General features: G+C 36.8%; 1 protein-coding gene across 8 annotated transcripts in view; it reads left to right on the forward strand.

Annotated features, from left to right (window-relative positions):
• Nucleotides 1–13,549, forward strand: part of LOC126297666 (uncharacterized) — a 275,101-nt gene extending 261,552 nt beyond the window's left edge. For all 8 annotated transcript variants that reach the window (XM_049988760.1, XM_049988761.1, XM_049988759.1 and 5 more), the window contains 2 exons: nt 4,088–5,367; nt 5,522–13,549. In XM_049988760.1, the coding sequence (XP_049844717.1) occupies nt 4,088–5,367; nt 5,522–7,321 (3,080 nt within the window). In that variant the 3' untranslated portion in view covers nt 7,322–13,549. The remainder of the gene's footprint in view (nt 1–4,087; nt 5,368–5,521) is intronic.
• Nucleotides 13,550–14,437: the final 888 nt, after the last annotated feature.

Consider the following 14,437-nt stretch of genomic DNA (forward strand, 5'->3'; position numbering starts at 1 on the left):
AGCAGGTGCCAGTAACCACTTTGTTAGAAGCCGTGGCTGTTAGTGTCTAGTTGTCAGTTAAGGTAACAGTATGTAATATCTGCGTACCCCTAATCAGTCCTACACCATATCATGAGCTGGTGGAGCTAGTGAAACAGCTGCAACCACCCTTCTTCCTACTGAGGGAATTTCAGTGCCCATAATCATCTGTAGGTTAGCCAAACAACATGTAGCAGGGGCCAAGTAATAGAGCAGTTAATTTTAGCAGTAGAAGTCTTCCTTGAGCTGCAACAAATTTTAGTACGGTCCATGGAACATACTGAGCCATAGATATTACAGACTGCAGCCCACGCATCTCTCTCTTAATCCAGTGGTCCATCCAAGGCAACCTCTGGTATAGCGACTATTTTCCTGCACCTCAGTAATTACTTCAGAAAGCCAACTGGCAAGCCTTCACCTCCAACGCACCGTTTGAAACCAGGCAAGAGAAGGATATTGAAGGAGTGGTATAAGGTACTATTGACATGATTTTATGTACTATGGAAGCAGCAATATCCTATTCTTCAGTCTCTTTCCGATGAACACCGGTGCAGTGGAGGTTTGTCAGAGAATGTTGCAGAGCACTTCAACAACACAAGTGCCACCACTCAATAGAAAAATTAACAGCATTCAAGACACTTCGAGCAAAGGCATAGCATGTAATCAAGAGGAGAAAGGAGGAGTGTTGGCAACAGTATGTATCATTTATGTAAGCCCACACCCCACTGTGGAAAATTCATCTGAAGTGCGCAATACTTGCATACATTACCAACACCTGATCACTGTGTTGTGTGATCTATATGGAAGGCATACAATATGAGTTGGGAGTCATCAAATCCTATCTACACTGCGTGAGTGGTGCTTCGTGAACTGTTTACCTGTTTTCATCCAGAATTTCCTATACATCTGACGATTCAGGATGTGGATAGGTTCAACACCCAGCAGCTTATATACGCAAGAAACTTGTGTACCTAGGAGGATCAATTCCCGGTTTAACCCTGTTTGCCATTGCAGTCAGTGATATTGTGACAGCAGTGAGACCCACAGTCTCGTTGTCACTATGTGGACAACCTTAGCCTGTGCGACAGCTCTCCATCATTGTGAACTGTTGAGCATCAACTTCCGAGGGCCATAGAAGTAGTATGTAATTGGGCCCTATTTCATAGATATAAATATTGTCCCACAAAAACTCGCATCATGGACTTTCGTCAGTTGAGGACTGTGCATCCATGCCCAGAACTTTACCTCGATAACCTGTTACTTGCATTTAATGGAAACTGTCAAATTTTGAGGTATTTGACAGTAAGTTAATATGGTTATCGCATATTCTACAGCTCAATGCAAATTACAGGATGAATGAGATTCTTCAGCAGCACCACCTGGGGCACTTACCACACAGTTCTTTTTTGATTTTATCCCAATTGCACTACAAATGTGTTGCCTGCAGTTTGGAAGCACCATCAGTACTGGTCTTATTAGATCCGGTCCACCACAGTGATGTGCAGCTGTTAGCTGGAGCCTTCTGTAGAAGCAATGTAGACAGCCCCCTGGTGGAATTTGGTGACCCACCAGCAGGTTCAGGCACCAACAATTCTTGGGCAACTATGCAGTAATAATCTATCAGATGTTTACCCATTCTTGCTATTCAACTCTGTGCCCCCCCTCCCGCCCACCGTATGTAGACCTCATTTTGTGGCCCTAAGAAAAATGCTGGTCCCACCATTCTGGGATACCTGTTCCGTTCAGTTCTCCATGACTACCCAAATTCGACATGCAACAATATAGCTGGATCAAAAGTCAAAGACAGGATCAGTTTTGCTATTGCACATGAAAGGGGGCATGAGAAGAATTCTCTTCAGAGTTCAGGCAGTGTATATACTGCAAGAGTTGCTCACCATATCGTTGGCGCTGTAGTACATTGAAACTCTTGCCACAAAGGACTTCCTGATTTGTAGCTACTCCAAAAACATTTTGGTCGATAATGTCAAAGACCTATTAGTTGAGCTCCAGAATGACATTAACATTCATATGGACACCAAAACATACAGGTCTTTCAGAAAATGAACTTGCTGACAAATTAGCTAGAGAAGCAACCTTGAGAGAGAAATTTTAAAACGTGCAATTTGGAATCACAAGCCTCAACAAACTGAAAGCAATCAAATGGACCACCAAGATGTAGCATACTTCTCTTCAGGCTTTTCACAAAGATGCCATCATACTGTGCTTACTGCATATCAGCTTCAGGCTGCTTTCTCCCTCTGTACTGTTGTACGTTTTTAAACTTTCATGTATTTATTTTATTTATCTAACTGTTTAAGCTAATTAACACTCTAGGTCCATACAGTCTGCTTTTTCTCACACGATTTTAGTTGTACTGATCGTGACGACTCATCTAGTGTATCCTTCAGTGACCACCTGCAGTGTTAGCTGACTGTGTTTTACCTCACATTAACTATTTTGTCACATACATTTTCAACCGCAATGACATCATCACAGACCCTGGAGCTGACAGTTCTCCTTTTCTCATTTCACATATTTTTACATCACTTTTCTGTGAATTGACTCACAACCAAGTACTTTAGTGCTTTTAAATCCATAATCATCATCCTCTCAAAACTACTTCAGCATTCATGAAGAAACTGAGTCCCTCCTCAGCCCCCCATCCTTGCTCAGATCCTGGGTCACTATTATCAAGTACAGTACCGCTAGTTTCCCATTTTAACTTGTTTAAAACCCGTACAGCGCTGCTCAATTAGATCAACAAAAGGAACAGTGAACGAGTTAAAATGAACAGGCCGTAAAAGAGAACCTATCTCCAATGAATTAGTTCCCTATGATGAATAAGTTCACCCATCTCTAGCCTTGAAAAATATAGACTGCACACCACATTTCCTACACTGACATCGGTCTGACTGGGATTTGAGAGAACCTCTATGTTGTGAACTGACTACTGTACTTCTAGCGTCATTTGAGGGCTTTAACCAGAAAATATACAATCCTTACAGGTGCATTACTTACACACAAATAGACATTGACTTATAGATAATAATGTGGTAGTGACGATGACGACAGTAACTTTCCTTACTATGTCAGGGCTGCCATTATGGCAATGAGTCTGATAAATAAGTGAGAAAGACATGCCTCATGGCAATAGTTAGAAATACTGGTGCACGCACACGTTCATTGACAAAACTATCTTGAACTTATGATGGACTTTACCTTCAGCCTTGGTTCTCCCCTTTCACTTCTCTGCCTTCAGTAAAATCTCAACTGCTGTTCCACAAATCTTTGTCATTGTTTTTATTTTGATTTTTGTTGGAGTCTGGTTGTGTTTTCTTGATATAGTTCTTGGGATGATTTTTCGTTTCTTCACTGTCTTTCCATGTATTCTTTATTCTACTTTTGCAGCTTTAATTAATATGAAAGAAGCTATGTTCTCACATCTACACATTCCAGTTTAGTGCTTTAGGTTTTAATTAGTTAAACCTTACTTAAACAAGATATTTGTCTGTCTGTTCTGTGCTAACTGTTCTTTATTTGTTGTTCAGTTTTAAACAGAGTGTAATGGGTGGTTGTTTTTTCTCTGTGTCAAATAGTCTGTCCACGAACATGTCACAAGCTTTACAATCTGATGTTTTCTGCATGGTCATAACTGCACCATTGATTGGACTACACCTGTCAGTACAGACAAACCATTTTGTCTCTTCACTTCAACACTTTGCCTACTGCCCCAGGGGAAATCAGCATTAATGGCATCCTCTTGCCACATTTACTTCGAGATTATCAGTCTGCAAATTGTGTAAATGCTGATGTAATATTGCTCAATGTGCCATCCTCCGTCACCATTAGAAATATCTGCACTTATACCCATTACACCCTGTATGTAATATCTGGGCCCCTAACTGTTCTGTTGATCACATGCAGTTAAATGCCCCATGAAAGCAGTATGTTTTTTTTCTGGAAGTAATTTGTTTATATAAAATTGTAATTAAAGGCATGCAAGTAGACTTTGTTTTGTCTTTCCTCTAGTTCCATAATAACTATCTGATATATTTTTGTGTTTGTACAGGTTTGACTGCTGAGAGCCTGAAATTGTTGCAGCTTTGCAAACCACTGTCTGTGGTTTTACATAAGCTCGGACGTGAGGATATTCATGTTTGGTCCAAGAAAAATGATTTGGAAAATTTGAACCATGATATGGAAATGCAAATAGACACTTCCAGCGAAAGTCTCATTGATGACAACTATCTAACTTCACTTGGAGAAAAAGCCATCACTGAAAGTTATTTGATGTCTTTAAATTCTCATTATAATCCAGACGGGAAAAATGCTCATAATAATGCTGGGAAGCAATTACTTTGTCAACCAAAAAGTGCAGAGGTGGAAATACATTCAGAGTGTACAGAAAATATTATACAAGCTAGTGGAGCATACTCATGTGAGACTGAACAGTCTGAAGGATTTTCAGTGTTAAGCAATTCAGTTTCTGTGCCAGAGACAAAATTTCCACAAAATACAGAGGGTCATCTGCGAATTTCAACTAGTCCAAGTGAGGGATCTGTATGCAGCTCTCCAGAACCTTTCTTCCCACAGTCAGTAGGCACAATGCTTAGCTCTGAAACTGATGTTAGTGTAGTTGATGCTACTGACTTCTCTCTGTCTCAGGAAATAGTGTCGAGTAATGAACTGACACAATGTGATTTATCTCCATTGTATATTCCAGAGGCACATACAATGGAATTTAATCCACTTCATCTTCGCACTTCAAGATATGATACTAATGTTCATTCTTCGCAGCTTGATTGTGAATACACACAGTCTCCACTAATTTCATATATCCTTCCACAAAAACTGATTCCCAAGGTGCTGCCATCAAAACTTGACCACCAGGTTTATCTTTCAAAACTGAAATGCCGATCATCTGCTAGGAAGAAAATCCCACAGTCAGCTGCACTGGCTATTTCTGATAGCTGCACACCACAAACCCAAGTGCATTCTTCAATCTTACGTCCTCTGCTGCCTCTTTCTGCTGATCCACCAGTCATCTGTACAGCAGTTACTCAGAAGTCTTTCATAGAATCTGAATCAATTGGCTGTAATTATCCTGCTATTCCTGGCGATGTCTATTCATCTTTGTCTGAAAAGGTATTGCCTAAACATCAAAGAAGTGGAGTTTTGTATTCAAATCACATCAGTAAACCGTCTGGAGAACAGCTAACAATTCAGAAACAAGTGCAAGAAAAAAATATTTTGTTGACAACTAGAAGTCTGAATGAAACTCATGGAATTTGTAGCAGGAAGGACACATCAGTGTCATGTACAAGTGAAGAATTAGATGTGCAATCTAATGTAAGTGATATACTTTGTTTCTTATACATTCCATAATTAGGTTGTGTGTGTGTTTTTGATACACCTAAATAATGTGACATATATCTAGTTTGTCACTTTTTTATGCCTCTGTATTTGTTTAAATTCCAGTAACAAAAATAAACTTTATTTTCAGATAAAGCAGGGTCCCTCATGTGCAGATGAGCAGCATACACCTCTTAGGATTAGAAACGTTTCACTAAATACTGAATTTGAAGACCTGCCCTGTACTAGCACTGTCACTGAAAGAGATGCAGTAACTGCAGCTCCAGATCAAGCATTCAGTGTTGAAGGTGGTTTCAGAAGTAAATTAATGTCTAGTAATGACACTTACCTATTATCTTTACATGATCCAGTTTATAGTTCAGTAACATATGCAAACACATCAAGGACAAATTCTGGATATATTGTTCAAGAAAATAAGACTTATCATAACTGTGTGGAAACCTCAGATGCTCAGTGTCAACAGAGACTTCTCTTCAAATCAACACCAAGTTCAACATCAGTGTGTGCAAGAAAAAGTGTGGAGACTTCTTTAAAAACCATTGAGAACAAGTTCCCAAGAAGGCATAAAACAGCTGCCATTAAAATTAACAAGAATGTGGAAAAGCTATCAAGAGAAGTACAAAAACTGATGAAAGATGAATGTGTAAGCATCCGTGATAAACAGTTCTTTAAGATTGTAAATTGTGATTATAAAGTTCTTCGTAAACGTGAACTTCGTGCTAGATGTTCAAATAGGATAAATAGGGTAAAAAATGATATTGTAAAACCATTTAAAACAAAGTCTTTTAAAGCTTATAAATATTTCTCCACCTGTAAAGTTAGCAGTGGTGTCAGAAATAGTTTTCATTTTGATGTAGTTGGTAGTTTACAAGAAATGAATTCTAGAGAGTGCACTGAAGTTCCTGTAACTTCAAGGGGAAGGTGTCCTACTTTCTATAATCAAACACATGGTGAGAGAGGTGAACAGGTATTTAATGAAAACAGCACCAGTATTAATTTAAATCACAAAATTCAGAATTCATTAAGTATGCATTATGAACTTCAAAGTGTCCACAGAAAGAGTGTAGAATTAAAACTTAATTCTGCCAATTCACTTCAACAAACACGCATTGAGCATTGTGGCAAAGTAGAAGCATTTCACCAGTACAGTCTTACATCAGTAATTAATGAAGCTGCTCATAGTAGTGTGGATTATTTAGATCATTCTCATGAAGTTGGTAACGGTAGGCCTCCCCATGAAGCTGAGAAAGTTTCGCCATTTGTTAGTGGCAGTGCCACTTGTTCAGGTGATGTGCCAAAAATGCATGAAGTTGTTGATGTCATTGGAAGGGCAAAACATGGAAGTTATTACACTAAATGCCAAATGAAATTGCGTAGTCAGTGTCAGAGCAAAGAATCAGTGTCATTTACCTGCACTTCTGCTAGATCTCATAGGGTAACGCGGAAAACAGTTGCTGGGAACCCCAAAAGTTTAGTTTGTATAGAAAAACAAAAAATTCAAAGGAATAAAATTATGAAACATTTAAATCGACAAATGAGCCTCAAGACACAGTTTACTGATGTGTATCACATTATGCTTCAGGGTTCTTCACAAACACAACCATCAGAAAATGAAGAACATCTTGGATACAAGCATTTCAGCTCCAGTTCCAAGATAAGAATTTTCAGAAAGAGACAGGTTTTCAACCCACAGCAGAAGAAGGGTGTCTCCAGGGAATTACAACAATTGCTGCAGGATGAGTGTAAAGAGTTAGTAAATTTAGGGTTGGAACGAAGTACTGTACCTGTCAAGACATCATCGAAAGCATTGACTTTTGAAAATATTTTAATAGCTCAGCTGAGAGAAATTGAGGAAAATCACAGAGAATGGTTTAAGGATCGAGAAGTTATGTGTGTGATTAATTTCCCTTACGAATTTCGATCAGTCTGATTTTGAACAATTGTAGGGGTTTTGCAAGTGTTTCTCACTTATTTTCTGTAAATGTGACAGTTACACAGTTTGCAAGTGAATGTAACTAGCACCATATACAAAGAACTGCTATTGCAGTTTTTTTTACCACATTTGAAATGGACAATAGATTAATTTTCTGCAATAGCAGTAGAAACGGAAACTGGATAATGCTTTACTTTTGTATAGTTCGCCTGCAGGATCAGGTAGATAGTGTGGACAGATGCAGTGCAAGGTGTCCACATGAATCTTGGAAGTCTGAATGATTTTTGCTTGTATGTCAGAAATATTGAAGTGATGTGGAAACGGAACTTTTTACTACCACTGTACTTGTGAATTGCAAAGTATCATTGTGAAAATGAAGAAATATATATTTAAAATCTCTGTAACTGATCATCGCTTTAATTAATTAAATGTACATAAATATTTTAGAATCTTGATGTGCAACATGCATAGGAAATAGTACATAAATATTTTATAATACTTATTCTTCAAATTTTTAGTGTTGTAGTAAGTGTGTTATTTTAATGACATACTATTGGAAACAGTGACGTGTAAGATGTTATCACAAAAATTTTGTAAAAGTCAAATGTACATGTGTTAATCAAGTTTTAAAGTCATCTGTAAGGAGAAAGTAACTTCCTTTACATTATTTGAGGTTTTAAAAATTAGATATATGCTGCAATGGTCAAACTGAAAGTAGAATTCTTGAGTAATGCATCAGTCGTATTCCATTAAAATTACATTAGGAAAGTGTCATGTAAGAAAAACATATGATGAACAGCAAATTGTGAATATGATTGAACGCCCCCTCCCTCGCTTTTTAATAATTAGTGTGATGTCTGAGAAGAGATTCAGTCAGTCATTAGTCATCTAGTGCCACAAATATGCTCATTCTGTCTTTCATATGCACTATGTCAGCTGTGCAAATAAATCCATACCAGAAATTTGTAGCATGGTAGAAATAGCGCTGTGGTTGAGGTAATGTTCACATTGGGGAACCCTAAGCATTTAGATTTATAATTTTTCATGATATCTCTGAAACACTTAAACTAGTTATTGTGAAAAGGTACAACCAAAATCTTTCCAAATCCAAGGCCAGTTAGAGATTGTTGTCCATATCACATAAACTTGTAGTTGATAGGATTTTAAACTACAGCTGCCTTCCTTGTGTACTAAAAATATTATAATCAGTGCATTTAGACATTTCTGTTTATAGTGTTTAAATGCTGAGATTCATGGAAATGTGGAAAGTAAATAGTCCTGAGCTAGGAGAAATAAATTTTCTTTACATAATCCCCATAGCAGAATACTGATATGTCATCAGCTACATATCTATGGTTAATAAATAGTTCATTAAGCTAAATGGGGGGCAGGATGCAGATCCAGTGTCCAGAACATCTTTGTGTTCACTCCCCCTCCCCCCCCCCCCCCCATATGGTCTCTTAAGAATTAGAGCTCTATACCCCTATATCCATTTATGTTCTTTCTTGAAGCCAGTTTTACATCCAAATGTCTATCACTAATGGGCCAAAGTCTTCTAGTAGTTCCTGCCACATTCAAATGGTGCTTTGGAATATGTTTTAGTACACAAGGAGCCTACCTTTTTATCCTAGTAAGTATGCTCACTGAGATGAGTTAGTGTCTTACATTATGCTGGATCTGTATGGAATAAGCAGTACACCAAGAGAAACAGGGTTGATGAGCTCCTCTTAATTAAGTCCACTCACGTTCCAACTTGGAAGTTCCGATAAACATGATACTTGCAGGTAGATGGTGCTTTTTTTCCGACCTAGTCAACTTTTTCTTGTCCAAAAACTAAAAATATATTCATGCTATTTTCAGTGTGGTACCCTCTCTCTAATGAAGATCCTTTTTATAAATAAAAAAATTCATTTGTAGTTGTATATATATGTAAAATGAAATCTTTATAACTGATGTATCATCATATACTCTTTTAAGTATAAGCCTTACATGGTAGTCATTAAAGCTATTTAAGTTCCAGGGTTTGTGTGTACTTCACTAATGTGGCCATGAAATAAAAAAATTCTTAAAATTCCAGAGTAAACATCTGAAATTTTCATGGCTAGTTTCTTTAATGAACAAAGATAAATGTTATTACAATTAAATCTTTGTCATTGTTAGTTGAATAATTTATCCTTTGGTCCTGTGAAATTTATTTTATGTAGACCTTACTTTCTATTGCAAAATCATGTCACTTTGATACATACTGCAACTTTCAACCTGGAACTTCAGTTCCTTTTCCATGTAGTGTGGATCATATTTTGTGTTCACTTAAAATGTTTGACTTTGCCAGTGCATTTGGCCTTTAGTCTATCTCCTTTCACAATGCACCAGTGGAATTACTTGGTTTAATGTTACCCAAAGATTTACCGGTCACCATAAGCAGTGCTATTTACATAAGCTGACTATAGGTTAGAATTTAATCCATGACATTAATATTCAGTCTGGTGATCAAGAATGGACTCTGCAACCTATTCCTTCCTTTCCAGTTAAACTTTGGCAAGAGAAATTAACACCACAGCATGTGCTGCTGTGTTGTGGTTGTTAAGTTAATACATATTGATAAGATTGACAACAGCTAGAAACTAAAATAATCTGAAAAGTTGCACAAATAGAGTCATGGTCATGTAACACAACATTCCTCTATTTTTATAATGGTTATTTTGTAACACATCAAGAAAATATTTTTTAAAACTTGGTGCTTGAATACATAGCTAAACTCCTCCCGAAGAGGCCGTGAAGGCCCAAGGGTACCGACCGGCCAGCCGCTGTGTCATCCTCAGCCCATAGGCGTCACTGGATGCAGATATGGAGGGGCATGTGGTCACCATACTGCTCTCCCAGCTGTATGTCAATTTCTGAGACCAGAACTTCTGTATTAAATGAACATTAAATTTGAAAGAAAAGCCAGTTGCCCAGAATACAGTTGACTTCATTTTCGAGTGAAACCAATTTAACCATAATAGTGGGAGTTCATATGGACACTATCATTCTGCAGTTTCAAAAGTGCTTGGAAACTTCAATAAAATCGTTGATGGTTCATTGCCAGGCAATAAACAATTTTTGTAGCATGTATAAATACTTTGTTTTAAGGAAATGGACAGAAATCTTCTGCTTTTTTAATCTAGCCACTTTATCCTGCCTTATGGGTTGACTCAATTTTAAACTTCTAATTATGTTTCTCCATTCTTTCCAACATGGCCATCACAGAACGTATTTTGAGCATAAGTATTTCATCCTCACCAAGGTACCCCATGAGCCAGAATAAATTACTCCCAAAAGAAAACCTGAAACTTCATAGCACTTGCTCACAACCTCAACTACTTTCAGGTAGTTCAACATTTAGAATTTTTTTTTTTATTTTTTACTATTACAAAATAGAGACGAAACCTTACTATCTTCTGTCCAGTTTTACTCAAAATGGATGTCGTGTGTTCTCAGAGGTAAACAGAATATACAGGGTGCATCATAATTAAAGACATAAACACATACAGTTGAAAGTACACAATACTAGAAGCAAAAAAGTCCCAGAAACCGTAGGTTGGAAAATCATACCTTAAGAGCTACGAGCAATTTTTTATCTTCGATACTGTGAAGCAAATCTCTTGTTCTGCAATTTCTTTGCTTTCCATATTTTAGGAACTGGTATGATGGACCAAAACAAGAAAAAAGTCCAGTAAACATGTGCTCTAAAATGCATTCCTTAAGAGCTATGAGCATGTGTTCATCTTTGCTACTTTGAAACACAGCTTCTCTAATGATCAAGTGCTCGTAACTGTTTAGGTACGCATTTTAGAGCACATGTTTACTGGACATTTTTTTTCTTATTTTGGTCAATACTACCACTTCCCAAAATATGGAAAGCAAAGAACTTGCAGTAGAAGAGATTTGTTTCACAGTATCTAAGATGAAAAATTGTTTGTAGCTCTTAAGGTATGCATTTTTGACCCTATGTTTCCTGAGACTTTTTTGCTTTAATATCATGTACTTTCAACTGTGTGTGTTTATGCCATGAATTATGATACACCCTGTATACCAAAATGAAATGATGGCACACACATTTGAAATGTGTTTATTTTATTGTGAAACCATAGTCACACTTTAATCACATGAATGTGTCTATTTTCCTGAATTTTAATTTAGAAAAACATAATAATAATAATAATAATAATAATAATAATAATAATAATAATAATGTCGTGTGACTAGGGCCTCCCGTCCGGTAGAGCGTTCGCCGGGTGCAAGTCTTTCGATTTGACGCCACTTCGGTGACATGCGCGTCGATGAGGGTGAAATGATGTGATACTCAGAAATGTCTAAACTTCAGTTACTATGGTCAAACATGGAGCAATACTGGAGCATGTTTTGATACACATAATCCGAGCTCATCCATTATATTACTGTCTGAGAACTCCCACACAGCTCCAGATATTCAGGACCCATTCTGACAAGCAAAAATTCACTCAGTAAATTGATGCAGACTGCTGAAGTGCTCAGACAATGTAAAGGCTATGATTATAAAGCAAATAAATTCTGAATACTGTGTTTTGCATATTGAATAGCTCTTTCACCAGAGGCATTTCTGTACTATCAACAAAGTATCCTTAGTGACAATGCAAACATTGGCATATTTTACAAATCGTGTACAGCATTTTGTCAAATTTCACTCTAAAGACAAACTGTTTCCAAATCAGTATCAATCATCAGAATACAATGTACTTATACAGTAAGCTTTAACAACTCTTTCTTGATAGAAGTGAAACATTTCTAGTGAAAGAGCTTGTCATTTTACAGTACACGAGTCCAATAAGAAATGAAAATTAATAATATTAGTATCTGCAGAAGATGAAACAAGCTATAGCATTATTCAGAATGAAATTTTCACTCTGTAGCAAAGTATCTGCTGATGTGAAACGTCCTGCCAGACAGAGATTCGAACACTCTCTGTCTCTCTCTGACACACGCTCTGAATACATTTGGTGATTTCATTACGAACTACATTAGTACATATGATGGAAGGCCACTGCACTCAATTTAATAGCGACAAAAAGCATCCAGTCGGAAAATAAAACTTAAAATCAAATAAGAAACAAAAGTAAAACAGGCTATAAAAGCTAAAGATATAAGTCATTCAGCACGCACGGTCGTGGAAAGCATCCACCCCTCCCCCCTCTTTTTTCTTTGTGCCATGAAAGTTGATTTTTGGCTGCCTTTTTCTGAACAGATGGATAACAGTATGTTGCTAAGTTACCATCTCTTCCTTTAAAGTATATTGGCAACAGCTGTTAGAAGAAATGGTTGCTGGCTTTCATGTACAAAAGTGATGTGCTGTTTTTGGGTCTAATGTATAGTTATAATAAAAGATAGATGTGAAAGTGAAATTCTGCAAATATATGATACTTTGCCAACATTGTGGATAAATGTTACTTAGTGACAGTAGTACATGAAGCTGACGCTTAATGTATCATTACACTTGCACAGCTATGATGCTGAAATTTTGTTTCCGTTGTGGATTCAACCTGAAAAGTCGAGTGGCGTCATCTGTTACTTCAGTCTCGTATGACATTAATGAGCATATTTTTGTATTACTTAAATTTCATGTGTAAATGATAGAATTAGTGTAATTAATTCTCCCCACCCCTCCCCCAACAACCGATGAGAAGTTTCATGTGATAGCCATTCACATTTACTGCGTAACATGTCAGTGTGCCATGTTTCCAATGTATGTCATTTGTAGTATTATTCAGTGAATTCCTAAAAATTAATTTTATGTTCCTTCCTACATATTTATTTTAATTTTATGAAAATATTCTTATAAATCTTTAAGTGACAAAAATGTTGACATGATGACTTTCAAATGGAGTCTATATTTTATGCTAACTTAAAACAAATAAATATTTTCATAACAATTTTGATACTGTTCATGAACACTTTAACAAATTATGTTCATTTTTTGTTGCTGGATTTATAAGTGTTGAAACTATTCCAGGTGGATATTACTCATGACGGTGCTTGCAAAAGCTCAAGACTGTGAAATGTCATGTGCATTAAAGTGTATACCACCATGTTGATAACTGTATATATTGTTTCACTAAAATTTGGATCTGTTTTGTCATGTGTATTTCAGTTACTACTGTGAAGTCATCACAGCTTAAGTTTACAAATAAAAATTAGAACTTAAAACAACTTGGTTTTTTTGTGCTGTTCCTCTATTTTAGTGCATATGAATCTTATTTTACTGCTTATCACTACAAGTTTGTGTGTTACTCTTGGTCAGGTCTGTTCACCAGTCTGCTCATGTGAGCTGGCTTGCACTTACATCACAGCAGTAAGCAGTTCTCTGGCTTGCGGCAACATATAGCAGGGAAAGGAGCCGTGGTACAAGGAAGGGGGTGGGGGGGGGGGGGGGGCAGAGAGGAACAGGAACAAGATGGCTTCACAATGTACTATAGTCAATTGTAATGTTATATGAGATGTTAAACTTAATGGTCGCCTGTTAATGTGTTTCGTGAAAAATTTCTTTGCTAAGACTTGTTTTAATGAGAAATAACAATGAAATGAAACTTATATCTCTGTTAATATATTGGTGAAGCAAAGAACATGGGGCATTTAAGTACAAAACTGGATATTTCTCAGGATTGATGCAGCCTCTGATCAACTGCATTTTAGAACAAAATTTAAATTGACATAAATCTGTGTTTCATGACTATTTTAAGTAAAAAATAAAAACATAGCATATCAATGAATTTTGCTTTTGAGTAAAGTATCAATATCTAGTACCACTTTCTGGCACTGCTATTTTGAAGACAAACTTTGAAATTGAAGTGTGGTAGTGAGCTTCTGTGGGTAGATTTAGTTCTCGTAATAATGGAAAAAAGTTACTCCCCAAAATATGTGGATCCAAAAATACTTACAAAGTTATGGAAATTTATCTTTAGGAAAATTCTTATAGAAGTCAGCAAGACTAATTTTTTTTTTTTTTACCACCACCGCCACACAACTGCCTGTCACATTGTAAGTCTGCAAGTTCTAATTGCAGCTGCACCACCACCATCACCATGCAACTGCCCATCA

The sequence above is a fragment of the Schistocerca gregaria genome, chromosome X, assembly GCF_023897955.1.
Source record: "Schistocerca gregaria isolate iqSchGreg1 chromosome X, iqSchGreg1.2, whole genome shotgun sequence".
Classification (NCBI taxonomy): domain Eukaryota; kingdom Metazoa; phylum Arthropoda; class Insecta; order Orthoptera; family Acrididae; genus Schistocerca; species Schistocerca gregaria.